This window comes from Rhinoraja longicauda, chromosome 10 (genome assembly GCF_053455715.1).
Source record: "Rhinoraja longicauda isolate Sanriku21f chromosome 10, sRhiLon1.1, whole genome shotgun sequence".
In the NCBI taxonomy this organism is placed as follows: Eukaryota; Metazoa; Chordata; class Chondrichthyes; order Rajiformes; family Arhynchobatidae; genus Rhinoraja; species Rhinoraja longicauda.
Genome location: NC_135962.1, coordinates 56,318,353 through 56,342,634, shown reverse-complemented (window position 1 = coordinate 56,342,634; position 24,282 = coordinate 56,318,353). Strand labels below are relative to the sequence as shown.

The 24,282-nt window shown below is 49.1% G+C and overlaps 1 protein-coding gene across 1 annotated transcript in view; it reads right to left on the bottom strand.

Moving 5' to 3' along the window:
- The window catches only part of nrxn3a (neurexin 3a), a 1,276,003-nt gene that overhangs the window by 534,615 nt on the left and 717,106 nt on the right, over positions 1-24,282 (bottom strand). Inside the window, exon 16 of the mRNA XM_078406911.1 lies at positions 23,216-23,335. Within this exon, the coding sequence (XP_078263037.1) occupies positions 23,216-23,335 (120 nt within the window). The remainder of the gene's footprint in view (positions 1-23,215; positions 23,336-24,282) is intronic.

Here is a 24,282-nt window from a genome sequence, read left to right as displayed (position 1 = left end):
GTGATCATGGCTGATCATCCACAATCAGTAACCCATGCCTGCCTTCTCTCCATATCCCTTGATTCCACTAGCCCCTAGAGCTCTATCTAACTCTCTTTTAAATTCATCCAGTGAATTGGCCTCCACTGCCCTCTGTGGCAGAGATCTCCACAAATTCACAACTTTCTGGGTGAAAAAGTTCTTTCTCAGCTCAGTTTTATATGGCCTCCCCTTTATTCTTAGACTGTGTGTGGCCCCTGGTTCTGGACTCCCCCAACATTGGGAACATTTTTCCTGCATCTACCATCTGTTTGGTTAATGTTCAATGCCAGTTAAATGCAATTGGTGCTTAAAGATCTCCTCGGTCCAAAAAGGCCACGTCATTTACCCCGTGACCTGCGTGGGTTTTCTCCGAGACCTTCGGGTTTCCTCCAGTCAGAGAGTGGTGAAGGTGTGGAATTCTCTGCCTCAGAAGGCAGCGGAGGCCAGTTCGTTGGATGCTTTCAAGAGAGAGCTGGATAGAGCTCTTAAGGATAGCGGAGTGAGGGGGTATGGGGAGAAGGCAGGAACGGGGTACTGATTGAGAGTGATCAGCCATGATCGCATTGAATGGCGGTGCTGGCTCGAAGGGCTGAATGGCCTACTCCTGCACCTATTGTCTATTGTCTATTGTCTACCTTTTCCAGTCCTTTCATAATTTTATGTGTCTCGTTCAGATCCCCTCTCATCCTTCTAAACTCCAGTGAATACAAGCCCAGACTTTCCAATCTTTCCTCATATGACAGTCCTGCCATCCCGGGGATTAACTTGGTGAACCTACGCTGCACTGCCTCAATAGCAAATTCACTCTGCTACTAACAACACGTAAGCTTGATGTTTTCAAGAGAGAGTTAGAGAGAGTTAGATAAAGCTCTTAGGGTTAACAGAATCATGGGATATGGGGTGAAAACAGGAACAGGGTATGGATTATGGATGATCAGCCACGAACATATTGAATGGAGGTGCTGGCTCGAAGGGGCCGAATGGCCTACTCCAGCACCTGTGTTCTATGTTTCTATGTCTCTTAGATCTACAATGTATGTCACCAGGCTCCCGTTATAACAGAAAGGATAAGGTTAATAGAACTGCAGAAGCAAGAACAGACACAAAATGGTGGAGTAACTCAGCGGGACAGGCAGCATCTCTGGGGAGAAGGAATGGGTGACGTCTCGGGTCAAGACCCGCCAAGAAATTGCAGATACTGCTTTGCAAAAAAAAGACCCAAAGTGGTCTATTTTTGCCTCTTTGGTCTTTCTAGTTTTGTTTAGAGATACAGCACGGAAAAAGGCCCTTCGGCCCACCGAATCTGTGCCGACCAGCGATCCCCGCGTACCAACGCTATCCTACATGCACTAGGGGCAATGATACATTTATACCAAAGCCAATTAACCTACAAACCTGGACATCCATGGAGGAAACCGAGGATCTTGGAGAAAACCCGCGCAGGTCACGGGGAGAACGTACAAACTCCGTGCAGACAGCACCCGTGGTCGGAATCGAACCCGGATCTCTGGCGCTGTGAGGCAGCAACTCTACCGCTGCACCACCACCGTGCCGCCCATAACCGATGTCAGGCACGTTGAACATTGTATTTTGCATTACAATGTGGGTTAGGAATCTCGCTCAGGACTCTAGTGACACCTATTCCTTTGCATTGCTGAGGCAACAAAACTCTTCATAAATTTAATTAACCTCCTCCAATATAAACAGAAATAAACAGTGCTGTCCAGTGCAGCAGTATTTTGCCTTTGAGACAGAAGATAATAAATTTAATCCCCATTCCAGAGTCTTGACCATAAAATCTGCTGCAGGATCATTAAAATGACCTTAAGTCTTTTTTTTTAAAGAGGCCAGGATTTAGTTCCTATATGCAGAGGCACTAAATGGGCCGCACGGTGGCGCAGCGGTAGAGTTGCTGCCTTACAGCGAATGCAGCGCCGGAGACCCGGGTTCGATCCCGACCAGGGGTGCTGTCTGTACGGAGTTTGTACGTTCTCCCCGTGACCTGCGTGGGTTTTCTCCGAGATCCTCGGTTTCCTCCCACACTCCAAAGACGTACAGGTTTGTCGGTTAATTGGCTGGGTAAATGTAAAAATTGTCCCTAGTGGGTGTAGGATAGTGTTAGTGTGCGGGGATCGCTGGGCGGCGCGGACCCGGTGGGCCGAAGGGCCTATTTCCGCGCTGTATCTCTAAACTATCGAAACATATAAGATTATTAAGGGGTTGGACACGTTAGAGGCAGGAAACATGTTCCCGATGTTGGGGGAGTCCAGAACCAGGGGCCACAGTTTAAGAATAAGGGGTAGGCCATTTAGAACGGAGATGAGGAAAAACATTTTTCAGACAGAGAGTTGTGAATCTGTGGAATTGTCTAATCTGCGATGCGATGATGCTTTTGCACGCTTGCAGTCTGAAGTCAGCCACGTCCTGTACATCACCAAAGAGCATTGCAGAAATAAATTTGTGTTGGAATTATTATTTTTTTTTGTTGCTGTACATTATGGAAGGATTAGTCCGAATTTCAGTCTGAAGAAGGGTCTCGGCCCCTGAAACGTCACCCATTCCTTCTCTCCAGAGATGCTGCCTGCCTGTCCTGTCCTGCTGAGTTAAGGACCTGTCCCACTTAGGCGACTGCCAGCGACTAGGCTGTCGCCGAACATTGGCCGGGGTGTCGCGGTGTAACAAGCGAAGGCTCCCACAGATTGTCGCCGGAAGCTGGCACCCTTTTTTCGGGGACCGACGCTGGCGGCGAATGTCAACATTCGAAACGCGGACGACGACGTACGCGTAAGGAGAAGACGCGTTAAATACACGGAACAAACGAATAAAATTTCGAGGAAATAATTTTTTTGGGGGGCAAGGAATAGGTGGGCAGTGAAGTAGATTTTAGATTTAGAGATACAGCGCAGAAACAGGCCCTTCGGCCCACCGGGTCCGCGCCGACCAGCGATCCCCGCACACTAACACTATCCTACACCCACTAGGGACATTTTTTACATTTGTCCAGCCAATTAACCTACATACCTGTACGTCTTTGGAGTGTGGGAGGAAACCGAAGATCTCGGAGAAAACCCACGCAGGTCACGGGGAGAACGTACAATCTCCGTACAGACGGCGCCCGAGGTCATGATCGAACCTGAGTCTCCGGCGCTGCATTCGCTGTAAGGCAACAACTCTACCGCTGCGCCACCGTGACGCGCGCGTGCATGAACGCAGAACACATTCATACGGATTTCTTTTTTTTTTTAATGAGTAGTGACACGAGCATCAAATGAAATAGCTCTCCGGGAACCCAAAAAAACCCAGTGCGAGCAGACAGATTCATCCCACACCGTAGAAGCATCATTCATTTTCAACCAACAAACGTGGGGCCTTGTGAGCCTTCACCAGCAGGACATGGCTTCATATTTTCCACCGACCGCGTGCGCACACTGGCAATATCGGCTCTCTACACCCCTCCATCTCCAAGATTGATTTGGACAGAGGGGGAGATTTACACAGTGGGGGAAGCTGAAGATTAATCTGTTCCTTCATATGTCTTTCAGATGTCGTTGTCCCAGAATGATCGAGACAGTTTGTGTGAACCGGTGTCAGGGCGCCATCTAGTGCCGCTTGGTTTAGTTTAGTTTAGTGTAGTTCAGGGCAGACACAAAACGCTGTAGTAAAAAGGGCCTGCCCCAGTCACGCGATGTTTAAGGCGACTGTCAAAGTCATAGCAGATCGCCAAAATCTTCTTTTGCCACGCGACAGTGACCGCGACAATGACCACGACAATGACCGCGACAGTGACCGCGACAGTGACCGCGACAATGACCGCGACAATGACCGCGACAATGACCGCGACAATGACCGCGACAATGACCACGACAATGACCACGACAATGACCACGACAATGACCACGACAATGACCACGACAATGACCGCGACAATGACCACGACAATGACCACGACAATGACCACGACAATGACCACCACGATGACCACCACAATGACCACGACAATGACCACAATGACCACCACAATGACCACGACAACGACCATGACAATGACCACAATGACCACCACAATGACCACAATGACCACGACAATGACCACGACAATGACCACAATGACCACAATGACGAAGACAATGACCACAACAATGACCACGTCAACGACCATGACAACGACCACGACAACGACCACGACAATGACCACGACAATGACCGCGACAATGACCATGACAACGACCACGACAATGCCGAGTCAGGTCGATACAAGTTACTTTTTTTTGTGAAACTAGCACCTGGCTGAGATGACACCGTCTTCGGAAACATCGCAAAATTCGCACGCTTACCTGACCATCAAACTGTCGCCTCCAATCTACCCGTCAAATGTCCTGAGAGAGAGCTAGATAGAGCTCTTAAGGATAGCGGAGTCAGGGGGCATGGGGAGAAGGCACGGTAGCGCAGCGGTAGAGTTGCTGCTTTACAGCGAATGCAGCGCCGGAGACTCAGGTTCGATCCTGACTACGGGTGCTGCACTCTAAGGAGTTTGTACGTTCTCCCCGTGACCTGCGTGGGTTTTCTCCGAGATCTTCGGTTTCCTCCCACACTCCAAAGACGTACAGGTATGTAGGTTAATTGGCTGGGTAAATGTGAAAAATTGTCCCTAGTGGGTGTAGGATAGTGTTAATGTACGGGGATCGCTGGGCGGCACGGACTTGGAGGGCCGAAAAGGCCTGTTTCCGGCTGTATATATATGATATGATATGATGAAGGCAGGAACGGGGTACTGATTGTGGATGATCAGCCACGATCACATTGAATGGCAGTGCTGGCTCGAAGGGCCAAATGGCCTACTCCTGCACCTATTGTCTGACGGTAAATACATCGGTTAAACAAAACTATCTCCTGGTATCTTCAAATGCCTTTTCTTAATTTAATATCACGTGCTTCAAAATGCATCTGTGACAACCCAGCAAACCTGGGGACAGCGTGCGACAGACAGCGCCCGCAATAAGCTACGATACCTGGCGACAAGCCAGCTGTCGCTCAGAAATTTCTATCTGGAGATTTTTTTCCGCGACGCGCTGAGATCCGCTACGATTCATTGAAGACTCCTCGCGATCACGCCCGCGTGCGACACCCCGGCCAACAGTTCGGCGACAGCCTAGTCGCCGGCAGTCGCCTAAGTGGGACAGGTCCTTAACTCAGCAGGACAGGCAGCATCTCTGGAGAGAAGGAATGGGTGACGTTTCAGGGGCCGAGACCCTTCTTCAGACTGAAATTCGGACTAATCCTTCCATAATGTACAGCAACAAAAAATAATAATAATTCCAACACAAATTTATTTGTGCAATGCTCTTTGGTGATGTACAGAACGTGGCTGACTTCAGACTGCAAGCGTGCAAAAGCGTCATCGCATCGCAGATTAGACAACAGACAATCGGTGCAGGAGTAGGCCATTCGGCCCTTCGAGCCAGCATCGCCATTCAATGTGATCATGGCTGATCATTCTCAATCAGTACCCCCCCGTTCCTGCCTTCTCCCCATACCCCCTGACTCCGCTATCCTTAAGAGCTCTATCGAGCTCTCTCTTGAATGCATTCAGAGAATTGGCCTCCACTGCCTTCTGAGATTAGGGGAGGAATAATTTTATTTTTTGACCTTCTTTATTCCAGCCAGTTCATGGACCGAACATCGATGACACAAAATGCTGGAGTAACTCAATGGGGACAGGCAGCATCTCTGGAGAGAAGGAAAGGGTGACGTTTTGGGGTCGAGACCCTTCTTCAGATCAGTTTAGTTTAGTTTAGAGATGCACCGCGGAAACAGGCCCTTCGGCCCACTGAGTACGTGCCAACGTGTAGGAAGGAAGTGAAGGAACTGTCATATGAGGAAAGACTGGGCTTGTATTCAATGGAGTTTCGAAGGATGAGGGGTTCTTATAGAAACGAAGAAACCGGAGCACCCGGACGAAAGTGAATCCATTGTCACATGTCCAGTGAAAATCTCAACAAAGGCCTTTCACTGTACCTCGGTACAAGCGACAACAGCTACTTGGAAGAACGTGCAAACTCCACACAGACAGCACCCTGAGGTCGGGATCAATAATAATAATAATAACATATTCCTTTATTCGGGGAAATTTACAGTGTTACAGCAGCAAAGTGGACAGCAAGAGATCATTTATTATAAATAAAAGTAAAGACAAGGATAAATTCTCATCAATTTACTGTGTATTCCTTAACAGTTACTGTTGACTCGTCTGCTGGGAGCAGTGCTGGTTGTGCAGTCTCACAGCAGCGGGAAGGAAGGACCTCCTGTATCTCTCCTTCACGCACTTGGGGTGAAGGAGTCTGTCACTGAAGGAGCTACTCAGTGCAGTGACAGTGTCCTGCATGGGGTGGGAGTCGTTGCCCAGCAGCGATGTTAGCTTTGCCACCATCCACCTCTCTCCCACCACCTGCACTGAGTCGAGGGGGCAACCCAGGACAGAGCTGGCCTTCCTGACCAGCTTGTCGAGTCTCTTCCCCTCCGCCGCTGAGATGCTGCTTCACCAGCAGACCACTCCATAGAAAATGGCCGATGCAACCACCGTGTTGTAGAAGGTCCTTAGGAGTGCCCCCTGCACTCCAAAGGACATGCGTCTCCTCAGCAGATAAAGTCTGCTCTGGCCCTTTCTGTATGGCGCATCGGTGTTTTCAGTCCAGTCCAGTTTATTGTTGAGGTGGACACCCAGGTACGTATAAGAATCCACCCTCTCGATGTCCATTCCCTGGATGTTCACCGGTGTCGGAGGGACCTGGCTGCACCTGCGGTAAATCCACCACCATCTCACTAGAATTACTAGGTTAATTCCCGGAATGGCGGGACGATCATATGTCGAAAGACTGGAGCGACTAGGCTTGTATACACTGGAATTTAGAAGGATGAGAGGAGATCTTATCGAGACGTATAAGATTATTTAGGGGTTGGACACGTTAGAGGCAGGAAACATGTTCCCAATGTTGGGGGAGTCCAGAACAAGGGGCCACAGTTTAAGAATAAGGGGTAGGCCATTTAGAACGGAGATGACGAAAAACCTTTTTCAGTCAGAGAGTTGTGAATCTGTGGAATTCTCTGCCTCAGAAGGCAGTGGAGGCCAATTCTCTGAATGCATTCAAGAGAGAGCTGGATAGAGCTCTTAAGGATAGCGGAGTCAGGGGGTATGGGGAGAAGGCAGGAACGGGGTACTGATTGAGAATGATCAGCCATGATCACATTGAATGGCGGTGCTGGCTTGAAGGGCTGAATAGCCTCCTCCTGCACCTATTGTCTATTGTCCCTGGTTTTCCCCGCGTTGATCCAGAGGCAGTTCCGCTGGCACCAGTCCACAATCCTGGTTCTCTCACAGCAGTGTTTTAGACCTGTCAACAATAGCTTTCCAGACACACGCAGCAGAGCTGTGCAATTACTGTGATTGCAGCACAGACGAATATATAGGCCTTCACCGACCAACTCCGGCCTGTGGAACATCAGCTCTTCTGAGTAGCAGGCAAATAAATTGCTTTAATATATATATTTTTCTCTCGCTTCTTAGATTATAATCTTCACATATTTAATGGTTGAAAATTGTTATAATTCCCCTCTTCCCCCCACACCCCTTCTCCGCCGTTCAGTGTTTATCGATGCCACCTGGGCGGCACGGTGGCGCAGCGGTAGAGTTGCCGCCTTACAGCGCATGCAGCGCCGGAGACCCGGGTTCGATCCCGACCGCGGGTACTTATCTGTGCAGAGCTCGTACGTTCTCCCCGTGACCCGCGTGGGTTTTCTCCGAGATCTTCCTTTTCCTCCCTTCGAGGCAGGAAACATTTTCCAGATGTCGGGGGAGTCCAGAACCAGGGGCCACAGTTTAAGAATAAGGGGCAGGCCATTTAGAACTAAGATGAGGAAAAACCTTTTTCAGTCAGAGAGTTGTGAATCTGTGGAATTCTCTGCCTCAGAAGGCAGTGGAGGCCAATTCTCTGAATGCATTCAAGAGAGAGCTAGATAGAGCTCTTAAGGATAGCGGAGTCAGGGGGTATGGGGAGAAGGCAGGAACGGGGTACTGATTGAGAATGATCAGCCATGATCACATTGAATGGCGGTGCTGGCTCGAAGGGCCGAATGGCCTCCTCCTGCACCTATTGCCTATTGACATGGGGAGAAGGCAGGCACGGGTTTGTATAAGGTCATAGGTGGCAGGTGTAGAATTAGGCCATTCGGCCCATCGAGTCTACTCCGCCATTCAATCATGGCTGATCTATCTCTCCCTCCCAACCCCATTCTCCCGCCTTCTCCCCATAACCCCTGACACCCGCACTAGTCAACGGCCAAGGCTTCGCAGTGTAATGTCCCGTTCAAAACAAACGCTGCTTTTGTGCGACGCTGAAATGTCAGTTGAAATTATGGTCTCAATTCCTTAGAGTGGCCATACGTTTATAGAGAAGCAATAATACCCAATAATGGTTTTTCGAGGAGATACTAATTATTATATTGCTTTTCAGTTAAAAATCAGTCGTTGACCAGCATCAATTGATTTCTATCCTAAGACCCACCATTGTTTCCCTGAGGATCGATTCCCTGTCGCGCTGGGTCCCTGTGTTTTATCAATTGTCTGCCTTATGACACGTTATCAATTACCTTTTGAAATCCCATCTATGCAAGATTAACTGCACATCCTTTATCAATATTTTTCATTTTACCTCAAAGAGCTCTATTAAAATTGTCAGACATATGTTGACCCATGTACGCTGACCTGAATCAACCTATATACTTCCAGTCAAATATTTAATCTTGGAGTCAAAGAGTGATACAGAGTGGAAAGAGGCCCTTCGGCTCGAAGGGCCAAATGGCCTCCTCCTGCACCTATTTCCTATGTTTCTATGGCTCACATTGACAATATGTATCAAGGTATACGGATCCAACCCTCTCTGTATCTTCCCCTTTGCTCTGGGCGGCACTGCGGCGCAGCGGTAGAGTTGCTACCTTGCAACGGATGCAGCCCCAGGGACCGGGTTCGATCCCGACTACGGGTGCTGTACTGTACGGAGTTTGTACGTTCTCCCCGTGACCTGCGTGGGTTTTCTCCAAGATCTTCGGTTTCCTCCCACACTCCAAAGGTTTGTAGGACAATTGGCTTGGCGTGAATGTAAAAAATTGGCCCCAGCGGGTGTAGGATAGTGTTAATGTGCGGGGATCGCTGGTCGGCGCGGACCCGGTGGGCTGAAAGGGCCTGTTTCCGCGCAGTATCTCTAAACTAAAACTAAACCATCGAAGGGATCTACAGGAGTCGCTGCCTCAAAAAGGCAGCCGGCATCATCTAAACTAAACCGGTTTTGGTCTTTTCCGCAGAGAGTGGAATAAACAATAGACAATAGGTGCAGGAGGAGGCCATTCGGCCCTTCGAGCCAGCACCGCCATTCAATGTGATCATGGCTGATCATTCTCAATCAGTACCCCGTTCCTGCCTTCTCCCCATACCCCCTGACTCCGCCATCCTTAAGAGCTCTATCTAGCTGTCTCTTGAATGCATTCAGAGAATTGGCCTCCACTGCCTTCTGAGGCAGATAATTCCACAGATTCACGACTCTCTGACTGAAAAAGTTTTTCCTTATCTCTGTTCTAAATGGCCCACCCCTTATTCTTAAACTGTGGCCCCTAGTTCTGGACTCCCCCAACATCGGGAACATGTTTCCTGCCTCTAACGTGTCCAACCCTTTAATAATCGTATACGTTTCGATAAGATCCCCTCTCATCCTTCAAAATTCCAGTGTATACAAGCCTAGCCGCTCCAGTCTTTCAACATACGACAGTCTCGACAGTCCAGGAATTAACCTAGTGAACCTACGCTGCACGCCCTCAGGTAGGTAGCTCCATTGTTATTGTGTTAATTGTTGATGAAAACACTCGCGGAATGCTGTGCGTTTATTTTGATCTCCTTCGGGTAAGGACGCGCTTGACTGAGAAACAGTCAATGCAAATGAGGTCCACTAGATTGATTTGTGGAATGAGAGGCCTGCCATTTTTAACGGGAGATTGAATGAGGAAATGCCGACATGACTGGAATTTGGAATTAGAACACGACAGGCAGGAGGCCCAGCTCACACCGTGAGCCCGAGTATGAAGAAGGGACCCAACCAAGAAAGGTCACCTAACCAACGTTCTCCATGAGCAGCACCTCATGTTTCGCTTGGGCAGCTTGTAACCAGCGCTACGAACATTGATTTCTATAACTTCAAGTAATCCTCTCTCTCTCTCCCCCCGTCCCTCCCTCCACCCTCCTCATCGTACCAGCTTCGCTGTCTTCCTGGTGAAATAGTCTCACTATTTGTTTCAGAGAGGTCTTCCAGGTGAGGCACCTGCACCTCCTCCAACCTCATCTATTGTATCCGCTGCTCCAGATGTCAACTTCTCCTCCAATTCCATTCCTCCAATTTGACGACATTGAAAAAATCATCCACGCATTCATTTCCTCCAGCCTAGATGTGCTGTTATGTTTGTGTGCCATTGTATGTTCGTCTCTTAGTACCTGAACTGATGTACAGCACTTTGGTCAACGTGGGTTGTTTTTAAATGTGCTATACAAATAAAATAGACTTGACTTGACATGACTTCTCTACAATCGATGAGACCAAACGTAGGCTCGGCAATCGTTTCGCCCAAAACCTTCGCTCAGTCCGCCTTAACCAACCTGATCTCCCGGTGGCTGAGCACTTCAACTCCCCCTCCCACTCACAGTCTGACCTTTCTGTCCTGGGCCTCCTCCAGTGCCATAGTGAGGCCCACCGGAAATTGGAGGAACAGCACCTCATATTTCGCTTGGGCAGCTTGCAGCCCAGCGGTATGAACATTGACTTCTCTAACTTTAGATAGTTCCTCTGTCCCTCTCTTTCCCCTCCCCCTTCCCAGTTCACCCACGGTCTTCCTGTCTCCAACTACATCCTTTCTTTGTCCCGCTCCCCCGGCATTAGTCTGAAGAAGGGTCTCGACCCGAATCATCACCCATTCCTTCTCTCCAGAGATGCTGCCTGACCTGCTGAGTTACTCCAGCTTTTTGTGAATAAATACCTTCACTATCTGGATCACTGATTATCACCTACCCCACAGCCAACAATTGACCATTGTGGGCTCCACCTTTCCTTGATCATCGTTGCTTTTGGCATATCTTTCATTCATTTCTTCTGCCTACTTTCCATAGTTCACGTTTCTCTTCCCCCCCCCTCCCCGACTGTCTGAAGAAAGAACACTAACACTATCCTACACACACTAGCGATGATCTACAATTATACGAAGCCAATTAACCTACAAACCTGCACGTCTTTGGAGTGTGGGAGGAGACTGGGAAAACCCAGGCAGGTCACTGGGAGAAGGTACAAACCCCGGACAGACGGCACCCGTAGTCGGGATGGAACCCGGGTCTCTGGCGCTGTGAGGCGGCAACTCTACCGCTGCGCCACCGTTCTCCCCCATGACCCGCGTGGGTCTTCACCGGTTTCCTCCTGCACTCCAAAGAGGTGCTGGTTTGTGGGTTACTTGGCTTGCTGTGTAAATTGTCCCTAGTGTGTGCGTGTAGGATAGTGCTAGTGTGCGGGGATCGCTGGTCGGCGCGGACCCGGTGGACCGAAACATAGAAAAGGGGGAGGCCATTTGGCCCTTACGAGCCAGCGCCGCCATCCATTGTGATCATGGGTGATCGTCCACAATCAGTAACCCGTGCCTGCCTTCTCCCCATACCCCTTGATTCCGCTAGCCCCCAGAGCTCTATCACTCTATCGAAGGGCCTGTTTCCGCGCTGTATCTCTAAACTAAACAAAAAAATACCAACAACTGTTGCAAGCTGTCAACATCACCCCTCCTGGGATCGGAAGCAAGGTGTTGCACATTTCAAACGGAGAGTTGGCATCATGTCAGCACTCAAAGAACATCTCACATGCAGCTAAATCAGATATCTCGTTCAATCAGCGGGGCAATGTACAAAATGTATCTGTGGGACCTGTCAGTGGAGGGAAGTGAAGGCCCTGGATGCCAGCCAGGTCAATGGATATTTTTTAAGGCGGAGATTGACAGATTCTTGATTAGTTTTAGATTTAGAGATACAGCGCGGAAGCAGGCCCTTCGGCCCGCAGAGTCCGTGCCGTACCGCGATCCCCGCACACTAACACGTTCCTACACGCAACGCGGGACAACTTACATTCATTGCAAACAAATTAACCTACAAACTATCGTCTTTGGAGCGTGGGAGTAAAACCGAAGATCTCGCAGGTCACGGGGAGAACGTACAAACTCCGTGCAGACAGCGCCCGTGGTCAGGATCGAACCCGGGTCCTTGGTGCTGGAAGGCAGCAACTCCACCTAGTAACGGTGTCAAGGGTTATGGGGAGACGGCAGGAGAATGGGTTTGAGAGGTAAAGATAGATCGGGTGTGATTGAATGGCGGAGTAGACTTGATGGGCCGAATGGCCTGATTCTGCTCCTGTTAAAAAAACAGAAGTTCATAAATCATAGGAGCAGGTGGTGAAATACATGATTTAACTGCAGGCTCCTTTTAGTTTAGTTTAATTTGGAGATACAGCGCGGAAACGGGCCATTTCGGCCCAACGTGTCCGCGCCGACCAGCCTACACCCACTAGGGACAATTTTTTAAAACATTTACACCAAGCCAATTAACCTACAAACCTGCAAGTCTTTGGAGTGTGGGAGGAAACCGAAGATCTCGCAGAAAACCCACGTGGGTCTCAACAGGGAGAACGTACAAACTCCGTACAGACAGCGCCCGTATTCGGGATCGAACCCGGGTCTCCTGCGCTGCAAAATACGGGATGTCCCGGCTAATACGGGACAGTTGGCAACCTTAATCCTGACCTCAGGTGCTGTCTGCGTCGAGCTTGCATTCTTCCCCTGACCGCGTGGAGTTTCCTCCGGGTGCTCCGGTTTCCTCCGGGTGCTCCGGTTTCCTCCGGGTGCACCGGTTTCCTCCCGCATTTAGTTCAGTTTATTGTCACGTGTACCGAGGTACAGTGAAAAGCTTTTGTCGCGTGCTCTCCAGTCAGCGGAAAGGCAACACATGCTTACAATCGGGCCCATCACAGTGTACAGGTGCATGATAAAGGGAATAACGTTTAGTGCAAGAATAAAGTCCAGTAAAGCCCAATTAAAGATAGTCCGAGGGTCTCCAATGAGGTGGATAGTACCTCAGGACCGCTCATTAGTCGGTGATAGGATGGTTCAGTTAACTAATAACAGCTGGGCAACAAAATGGCGGCGTAGACTCGATGGGCCGAATGGCCCAATACTGCTCCTCTGTCTTTTACAATGTACATGAGGCAGCACCTCTACCTGCTGTGTGAAGCTGCCCCATCTTGGCCTAATTCTGCTGGTATAATTAGTCACAGTTTAAGAATAAGGGGTGGGCCTGTTTAGGACTGAGATGAGGAGACAATCTTTTCACCCAGAGAGTTGTGAATCTGTGGGATTCTCTGCCACAGAAGGCAACGGAGGCCGATTCACTGGAGTGTTTTCAAGAGAGAGCTAGATTTAGCTCTTCGGGCTAATGGAATCAAGGGGGAGAAGGCAAGAACGGGGTACTGATCAGCCATGATCAAATTGAATGGCAATGCTGGCTCGAAGGGCCAAATGGCCTCCTCCTGCACCTATTATCTATGTATTCTATGATCAGCCATGATCACATTGAATGGCGGTGCTGGCTCGAAGGGTTGAATGGCCTCCTCCTGCACCTATTTTCTATGTTTCGATGTCTTATCATGAACTTATTTAAGCCAGATAAGATAGAGCTAGTGTGAACGGGGGGGATCGGTGTTCGGCGTGGACTGCTTGGGTCGAAGGGCCCGCTTCCATTCTGCATCTTTAAATGAAGCTAACACTCGGATCCGAGCTTTAACACCCATTGCAAATTGACTCCCGCTCCCAGCGCCTGACGATGTGGGCAAGGGACTTGGGAATGTGCAGCTTGCACAGAGACCTTTGGGCAAACAGCCCTCTCTCTCTCTCTCTCTCTCTCTCTCGAGCTCTCTCTCTCTCTCTCTCTCGAGCTCTCTCTGTTTCTTCAAGATAAGGCCGGGCAATCAATCCACCTCAATCTCCACGCCGGTCCTGTGCTCAAAGCCCGCTGGTATCAGGATCCACAGGCTGGCAGGCAGGTTACAACCTCCAGCTCAGTGGGAGAGGCAGTGGAACACAGCAGGCAGCTGCAGGAAGGGGCTTGGAGAACAATCCCAGAGGTCTGGTTCTGTGCAGTGAGCAGAGGAAATCCTCGGACAACAAAATGGTGGCGTAGGAGGAGGCCATTCAACCCTTCGAGCCAGCACCGCCATCCTCGCTCCAGAGACTTTGCACCTGTGCAAACGATTGCCACGCTGCAAAACCTCCGCTTGCCATCTCCGAGAACATCCAGGCTTCGCAAACCCGCCAATTAAAACAGTCCCCCCCCCCCCCCCCCCCCCCCCCCCCCCCCCCAGGGCTCAGGGTAAATGACATCGATGTTAATCTGAGACACACTGCAGTCACAGAGTGCAGGGCAGGTACACACCGACGGACATGTGGACGTTGTTCAAGACTCCTTTTATAACACAGGGACACACACGCACGCACACACACGGAAAGAGAGACACGGACACACGGACACACGGACACGCGTGCACACACACACACAGGGGAAGAGACACACACACACACATGGACACACGGGCACGGACGCACACACGCGCACACGCACGCGCACGGGAAGAGACACACACATGGACATGCACACACGCGCACACACACGCGCGCACACACACACACACACACACACATACAGAAAGAGACACACACTCACAGGGAAAGAGACACACACACAGGGACGGACACGCACACACGCACACACACTCGTGCACACATGCGCGCCCACACACAGAGGGAAAGAGACACACACAGGGACGGACACGCACACACAGAGGGAAAGAGACACACATACACACACATACGGATGAACACATGCGCGCGCGCACATACACACACGAAGAGAGACACACGCACAGTGAGAGAGACACACACAAAGACGCACACATAGGGAGGGAGAGAGAGGAAGATACACTCGCGCGCACACACACACACACACACACTAAACTCTGTACAGACAGCACCCGTAATCAGGATTAAAACCAGGACTCTGGCACTGTGAGGCAGCAACTCAACCGCTGTGCCACCGTGAAAATCACCAGAAAACGTGTACCCATCAGATACATTTCACGTTCTCGTCAACAAGATCTGTTCAAGAGTCATAGAGTGACACAGCCTGGAAACAGGCCTTTCGGCCCAACTCACCCACACTGGCCAACAATGTCCCAGCTACCCTAGTCCCACTTGCCTGCAGTTGGCCCATATCCCTCCAAACCTGTCCTATCCATGTACCTGTCCAACTGTTTCTTAAACGATGGGATAGTCCCAGCCTCAACTACCTCCTCTGGCAGCTTGTTCCATACACCCACCACACTCTGTGTGAAAAAGGTACCCCTCGGATTCCTATTAAATCTTTTCCCCTTCACCTTGAACCTATGTCCTCTGGTCTCTGGCAAGTGACTCTGAGCATCTACCCGATCTATTCCTCTCATGATTTTGTACACCTCTATAAGATCACCCCTCGTCCTCCTGCACTCCATGGAATAGAGTCCCAGCCTGCTCAACCTCTCCCTATAGCCCACACCCTCTAGTCCTGGCAACATCCTCGTAAATCTTCTCTGAACCCTTTCAAGCTCGACAATATCTTTCCCATAACGTTCTGGGCAACAGAATATCTTACCCCCACAGTTCCTTGCATCTTCTACTTAACGGGTTTATAGAAAGTTTACCAGGTGGTTGAGGAGTTAATGGATTCATAGTGAAGGTTTACAGGGAGGGGAGAGTTAACAGGTCCACTGGGACTTCACAGGAGTGAGTTAATAAATTCTAACTTGACCTTGGTTAACAAAATTTTGAGGGGGTCGAGACTTAAAAATCCATTCACACATCTGGTTATAAAAATGTATTCCTTCAGGAAGTGAAATTCATTTAACTCACAAAGCTTGATAAAAACAAATTACATGCTTCACAGCAGATTCTGGAATCATTTTATTTAAAAACTGCATCTGATCTCTCAGTTTTAGTCAAAGCTTTCTTTTTTGTTATATAAAATCTGCTGGAAGGTAAAATGCAAGTTCTCAGACGGAATCTTTAAAAACCTGCATCTTTCCGGGTACTATGGCAATAGACAACAGACTATAGGTGCAGGAGGAGGCCATTCGGCCCTTCGAGCCAGCACCGCCATTCACTGTGATCATGGCTGATAGTCCACAATCAGTACCTCGTTCCTGCCTTCTCCCCATACCCCCTGACTCCGCTATCTTTAAGAGCTCTATCTAGCTCTCTCTTGAAAACATCCAGTAAAATATGCGTCAATGTATTTAGCTTTCACAGCACAGCTTAAATAAAACGGCTAAAACTAACACACTCTGCTGAGAAACAGGCTTCCTTATCCATTGTGTGGGGATAGCCGTTCGCATTTCTGCCTAGGTGCTTACCCATTGCAACATTGAGATTATGGATCTCTTTGTCACTGTGTTCAGCAAGCAATTCTCTCAGAAGTTAACAAACACCCTTTTTTTTAATGAGTAGACCCCATCAATTCCCCCTATAAGGATATTTATTTGTTAAATATATTGGAGAGAACAATTTTCAAAAACACCAGGAAACGCAAGGTTAAAGTTAACTCTGGGTGGGGGGGGGGGGGGGGAAGGCAAAAGATGAAAGATTACAGAAACATTGATGGATGATGACTTATTTTAACGTCGCAAGTAACCATTTTGTCATGAGAATATAAAAATGCTGTAGGGGCAGTGAAGTTCTGAAACACTTTGGGTTCTCTCAGAGTGTTTCGCACTGTTAAGGCTATCGATAGATAGACTTATTCCATCGACTCATCATCGATCTACGAACCATTTTATTGTTGTGCCTGTGGCTATCTGAGTAAAGTCAGTTAGAGGGTACTGGTAAAGCATAAAATACCCTCCTATAGTTATCTACAACAGTATTCCCATGTAGTATGGATGAACTTCCTGCGGCAGCTGAGCAAACACAATCTGCCACAGGCAATGATGGTCCAGCTCTATACTGCCATCGTAGAGTCCGTCCTCACCTTCTCCATCATGGTCTGGTTTGGCTCAGCCACCAAGCACGACATCCGGAGGCTGCAACGGATCGTTCGCACAGCTGAGAAGGTTGTTGGCTACAACCTTCCCCCCCCATTGACGAACTGTACACTGCAAGGGCCAGGAAGCGAGCGGGCAAGATCATCTCTGACCCCTCTCACCCTGGCCACAAACTCTTTGAAGCACTTCCCTCTGGAAGGCGACTCCAGACTGTCAAAGTAGCCACAGCCAGACATAAAAACAGCTTCTTTCCACGATCACTAGCACTACTCAACAACCAAAGCCCGTAGCCTCAATTTGCTCTAGTATTTTATTTCACTCACATGTTTAAACTATAGTGTTTAGTTCTTAATGTTTTAATGTTATATTCTTAATAATTCACTGTATGCTCGTGTGGTTACTTGCGAGCAAAGCACCAAGGCACATTCCTTGTATGTGTACATACTTGGCCAATAAACTTGTTCAATTCAATTATTCAATTTCAATAGTATGTCACTGAATGGCATCTTACTCCAGCAAACAAATACCATTCATCGATACTACTTATCAATGTTTGCCCAGCAAGTGCGGCAATCTCATCTATTCCGCTCTCTCGATTCAACTAATGCTTTGAAACTACCTGCCAGGTTCAACAAACGTCGGGAGCAGAGAAGAGAAGAGAATTAGATTCAGCCCTCGTGTTTGTTACGTTACTTCTGCCTCCGAACCCTCCTGGTCACATTTTTAGACTCGCACCAGAGTCTTGTTCGGCCAACTCTCGTTCACCAGCGCAAAGTTGTTGACTGCAACTTTCCCATTCCCATCGACGGACTGTAGACTGCAAGGGCCAGGAAGCGAGCGGCCAAGATCATCTCTGTCCACTCTCACCCATGGCCTCAAACTCCTCCCTCTGGTATGGCGACTCAGTACTGTCAAAGCCGCCACAGCCAGACATAAAAACAATTTTTTTCCCTCCTTGAACTCAACAGCCAAAAGTCTGTAGTCTTTTTTTTTTTTTTACTCCGGTACTTTATTTTCACATGTTTAAATTATAATTTTTTTTGTTTTTAACTGTCTGCCGTACATCGGGTGTGAGCAAAGCACCAAGTCAGATTCCTTGTGTGCGTACACACGTAGCATTTACTCTGACTGTTATCATTCACCAGCGAAAAAGTGTAGGGTCACTTGTTATTTTTTTTGCCCCCCTTTGATATTCTTTCCAGCATTCTCCGTCGAAAAGTGAATGGACCCTGTTTGATGTTGCAGGAATAAAAGTTATGTGGCTTCAAACCTGGTTTAATGGCCAATGAACATAACAGACACGGCAGCATTCATCCCAATTCCTGTCACCACAGGAACTCTGCCAGGGAACGCAGGTGAGCAGGATAACCTCCTCCAGGTACGGCCTCTGCAACAGCTCAGAGACTGTGAACACAGTAACCGATCTCTATCCCCTTTCCTTAGCACACGCTCAATACAATGACAAAAACATCCTGTTAAGTAGTAAATGCAGCAGGACTTATACAAAATGACCAATGTCCAACAGATATGTTCAGTTACTGCTGTGAACGGCAAGATGAGGTGAGAAATACAAGAAAACACCCTGCTTAAAACATCCTCATGACCTACAAAGCCCTCCATAACCTGGCCCTATCCTACCTGACTGACCTCCTCCACAGACACACTCCCACCTGCACCCTCCACTCTGCTGCTGCCAACCTCCTGTCCCCCCGCCCCCATCCGGACCAAACTCAGATCCTGGGGGGACAGGGCTTTCTCCATCGCTGCTCCCACCCTCTGGAACTCACTACCCCAAACCGTCAGAGACTCCTCCTCACTCACCACATTCAAAACATCACTGAAGACCCACCTGTTCAACACGGCCTTCAACCACTGACCGTCGCTTCTCCTTATCCTTCCTTTGTTTGTTTGTTTATTTATTTATTTGTATGTTTTACTTACTCTGTAAAGCGTCTTTGAGTTTCCAGAAAAGCGCTACACAAATGAAATGTATTATTATTATTATTATTAATCCAATAAGGAATCGCAGACAGATTTTGCCCGTCGTCGAGCCTGCCCCAGCACAGCTAAATGCAAGCCATACCGGATCACCAACAATACTGGACTTGGGACACAAGGCGATAACACTCTCACAAGAGAGACAGACAAGACATAATGGACACTGGGCAGCTCCAGGTTCAGGTGCCTGTGGCCGATCTGCCTTTGCACACCACTGAAAGTCTGTACAGAACACACTCAGGTCGTGCCAGCAAGCCCAAATCCCACTTCTGACACCAGGTTTGATGCTGCAGGAATTAAAGTCATTTGGTTTCAAACCTGGTTTAATGACCATCTAGGATGCAGTGGGACAGGCATGGCAGCATTCGCCCCAACCCGTGCCACCACAGGAACCCCCACCAGGTAACACGCATGAGCAGGATAACCTCCTCCAGGTACGGCATCTGCAATAGACTGTGATTACTTCCCATCGACGGACTGTACACTGCAAGGGCCAGGAAGCGAGCGGGCAAGATCATCTCTGACCCCTCTCGCCCATGGCCACAAGCTCCTCCCTCTGGGAAGGCATCTCCGGACCGTCAAAGCCGCCACAGCCAGACATAAAAACAATCTTTTTTTCCCCTCTGTGAACTAAGCTACATCCCCTCTCCTTGGAGTGGGATCAATACCTTAGTCCTTTCCCCCAAAGACACGAGTGATTGCCACTACCATAACACTGAACATCCATCTGTTTTAACAGCCATTATATCCCCCGATCCAGAAACAGCGTCAGAGTCCACTGTTTGCTTGGAGGTCATTGAAATAGTCTCTCTTTAGTCGAGAGCGGCCATTCTCTTTCACATTGATGGAAGAAAAGATTCCAATGTACAGAATAAGATGCCATGAATACTGGAAACCCCACCGGGGTTTTGCCTCGTCTCGGCTGAAGACCACTGAAGTGTGATGAAGACACTTTGGAAAGAGGCAAGGAAGCTCCCATAGGTGTGTGCGGGATGATTTCGCACAGAGTGGGGGGGGGGGGGGGCACTGAGAGAGAGAGAGCGAGGAGGCTGCTGAACTCTCTCGTTCTCACATGGCTTGGCAACCGCACACCGACCAAGCTGAACGCGAAAGAGAAATGCATCGGGGCACCAGATCGATTTGCAATCTCAAGCGGGCTCACGATAAAGGAGTTGGACAGGAGACGTACTTCAACAGGGCAGCCAAGATAAATTGCCAAGATAAAAAAGGGGTGGGGGGGGCGGGGAGCATGCTAGAATCTTTATCCACATGGAAGCCATTCTGCTGCACAATCTGGTGAAATCCGCCTCTGGTGAAATAATCCTCGCCGCCACCTTACCAGCGCATCAGCCAGTTGCTTGCCTATTGTAACAGCCATTACCAAAGCACCTTGGTGTGAGAGAGAGCACGGGACGTCTCTGGACTGATGAGACCCTCAATCCATCTCTGTCAACCAAAGCCAACATGTCCGAACTCAATTTCAGGGCTGCATTCCCCCACCTTTCTGACACTCGACTGCAAACAGCCAGTCCGGCCCTTGTATGTACATTTTAAACCACTTCCAATGAAAAATTCCACGACAGAACTTACCTGCAATGGATTTGATGCTTCCACCTCTCTCTTCAAAGGCAAGGACGAGTAAAATACATCTTTCAATGCAGTTTATTAAAATCAGACAGGCAATAATGTGTCACAATAATGAAGATCAAAGAGGCCACTGAATATCCATCTGTTTTAACAACCATTGTAATCCTTAGTATAGAAATGTCAAAGTTTAGGGCCGGCACGGTGGTGCAGCGGTAGAGTTGCTGCCTCACAGCGCCAGAGACCTGGGTTCGATCCTGACTACTGGCGCCGTCCGTACGGAGTTTGTACGTTCTTCCCGTGACCTGCGTGGGTTTTCTCCGGGATCTCCGGTTTCCTCCCACACTCCAAAGGCGTGCGGGTTTGTAGTTTCGTTCGGCTCCTATATACTTGATCCTGGTGCGTTGCACAGTGCCAATGTACGGGGATCGCTGGTCGGCGTGGACCGAATGGACACGTTTCCCACGCTGTATTTCTAAACTATAAACCAAACCCAAAACTAGACCAAAAACGAAACCACATTTGTCGGAAGGAAGTGCAGATGCTGGTTTAGTTTGAGTTTACAGATACGGCACGGAATCAGGCCCTTCGGCCCACCGAGTCCGCGCCGACTAGCAATCCCACGCACACTGGCACTGCCCTACACACACACACACACACACACTAGGGACAACGTATGATTTACGGAAGCCAATTAACCTCCAAACCTGTACGTCTTTGTGGAGTGTGGGAGGAAACCGGAGATGCCGGAGAAAACCCATGAGAATCACGGGGGGGGGGGGGGGGGGGGGGGTGGGAGAGCGTACAAACTCCGCACAGGCAAGCATCCATAGCCAGGATCGAACCCGGCGCTGTGAGGAAGCAACTCCACACCTGTGCCACCTAGCCCTATATGCCCTATAGGATAAGACAACCTGGCCGAATCTTGGGATTGAACCGGGGGGGACCTTTAGATCTTCATTCTAGCCCTCTCCCAACAAGCTATCTCACTTCCAAACAGGACGAATACGGCCAAACGTCAAACCTTACCAAGTTTTCATTGGGTATCCCTTCACACAATGGCTGAAAGACAGATGGATATCTCAATGAATGACAAAGACTCAGACACTGGCCGTAGCCCCAGTTTGTCCATCGATGCCTCGCGAATTAATACAACCGCATCTCATCACATCATCCAGAGAACAACCAACTTCAAAGCAGCATTATTTATCGATTTCGATGGCGTACCACCTCACGAGAATTTCAAAATTGCTTTGCACGGATCAACTCACCGCGAGACTCAATGCGTAATCAATCAAAGATACTAGAGGAACAAGTTGAACCACTCCGTCGAAATCGCCGCAAAGGAGCGTAACGTCCGCCATTTTAGTAGGCAAAAACAGCAATTTGCTATGCCTCTCAGTGTAATAGACAATAGGTGCAGGAGGAGGCCATTTTGGCCGTTCGAGCCAGCATCGCCATTCAATGTGATCATGGCTGATCATTCACAATCAGTACCCCGTTCCTGCCTTCTCCCCATACCCCCTGAATCCGCTATCTTTAAGAGCTCTATCTAGCTCTCTCTTGGAAAGCATCCAGAGAATTGGCCTCCACTGCCTTCTGAGGCAGAGAATTCCACAGATTCGCAACTCTCTGACTGAAAATGTTTTTCCTCATCTCCGTTCTAAATGGCCTACCCCTTATTCTTAAACTGTGGCCCCTGGTCCTGGACTCCCCCCAACATTGGGAACATGTTTCCTGCCTCTAACGTGTCCAATCCCTGAATAATCTTATATGTTTCGATAAGATCCCCTCTCATCCTTCTAAATTCCAGTGTATACAAGCCCAGTCGCTCCTGTCTTTCAACATACGACAGTCCCGCCATTCCAGGAATTAACCTAGTAAACCTACGCTGCACGCCCTCAATAGCAAGAATGTCCTTCCTCAAATTTGGAGACCAAAACTGCACACAGTACTCCAGGTGCGGTCTCACTAGGGCCCTGTACAACTGCAGAAGGACCTCTTTGCTCCTATACTCAACTCCACTTGTCATAAAGGCCAACATGCCATTAGCTTTCTTCAGTGTCAGTGTTTTGGGGGAACAGTATGTGTGATGATGATACCATTGCAATGCAGAATAAATCTCATCCATCAACATCACAGATTTTTGTTATTTTTCTTTTTAAATGTTTCTGTAAGTCTCTGCCTACTAAAATGGCCGCCGTGACGTAGGGTCGGGTGGTCTATCTTGCTCCTCTCGTATCTTTGGTACCGATCAATACCAAAACCGGACAAAAGGCATCAATATTCAAGCAAACCCTTGAGAGAATCCACGCCCTGGCATATCCACCGATATTCAAACTCACTCGACAAAAAGAAAAACAGATAAGATACGAAAAGCTCAGCGCAACCACGCTGAGATGGAGCAAATGGAAGAAGTGGTTACTTACGGTCGTTGCACTGGCTGCCGCTGTAGGAGGTCATCGAGCAGTCACACGTGTAGCCTTCCCACTGCTGGATGCAGACGCCATCGTTGGTGCAAGAGTCCTCCTGGCAGGTTGTGCTGGGGCCTTCAGGGGATGGGATGGGAAGAGTGTGTGTGTGTGGGGAGGGGGGGGGGGGGGGGGGTGGAGAAAGAGGGAAGCAAGCGAAGAAAAATAGCGTCAGCGGCAGCCGCAAAGAAACGACGGTACCGTTGTGTCATGCAGGCAGCTTACACCCAATATCTCAGCACACACACACACACACACACACACACAAACTGGTCGGCACGCTGCTCCAAGCCTAACTGGGTTAGGTTGTGTGGAGAACGCTCACGAGTTGACCGGAGTAGAATTAGGCCCTTCGGCCCATCGAGTCCACTCCGCCGTTCAATCATGGGGCCTGGCCTCGGCTTCCCAATCCCATTTTCCTGCCTTCTCCCCATCGTCCTCGACACCCGTCTACCTCTGCCTTAAAAATACCCACTGGCTCGGCCTCCACAGCCCTCCGAGGCAAAGAATTCCACAGTTTCGCCGTCCTCTGACTAAAGAAGTTCCTCCTCATTTCCTTCCTAAAAGAGCGCCCTTTAATTCTGAGGCTGTGACCTCTGGTCCTAGACTCTCCCACCAGCGGAAACATCCTCTCAGTCTGAGGAAGGGTCTCAACCCTAAACGTCACCCATTCCTTCTCTCCTGAGATGCTGCCTGAAACCTGCTGAGTTACTCCAGCATTTTGTGAATAAATACCTTCGATTTGTACAAGCATCTATTCGGTACGTTTCAATGAGGTCCCTCCTCAACCTTCTAAACTCCAGCCAGTACAGGCCCAGTGCCGACAAACGTATCAGATTATTAAGGGTTTGGACACGTTAGAGGCAGGAAACATGTTCCCAATGTTGGAGGAGTCCAGAACCAGGGGCCACAGTTTAAGAATAAGGGGTAGACCATTTAGAACTGAGATGAGGAAAAAGTAATTCAGTCAGAGAGTTGTGAATCTGTGGAATTCTCTGCCTCAGAAGGCAGTGGAGGCCAATTCT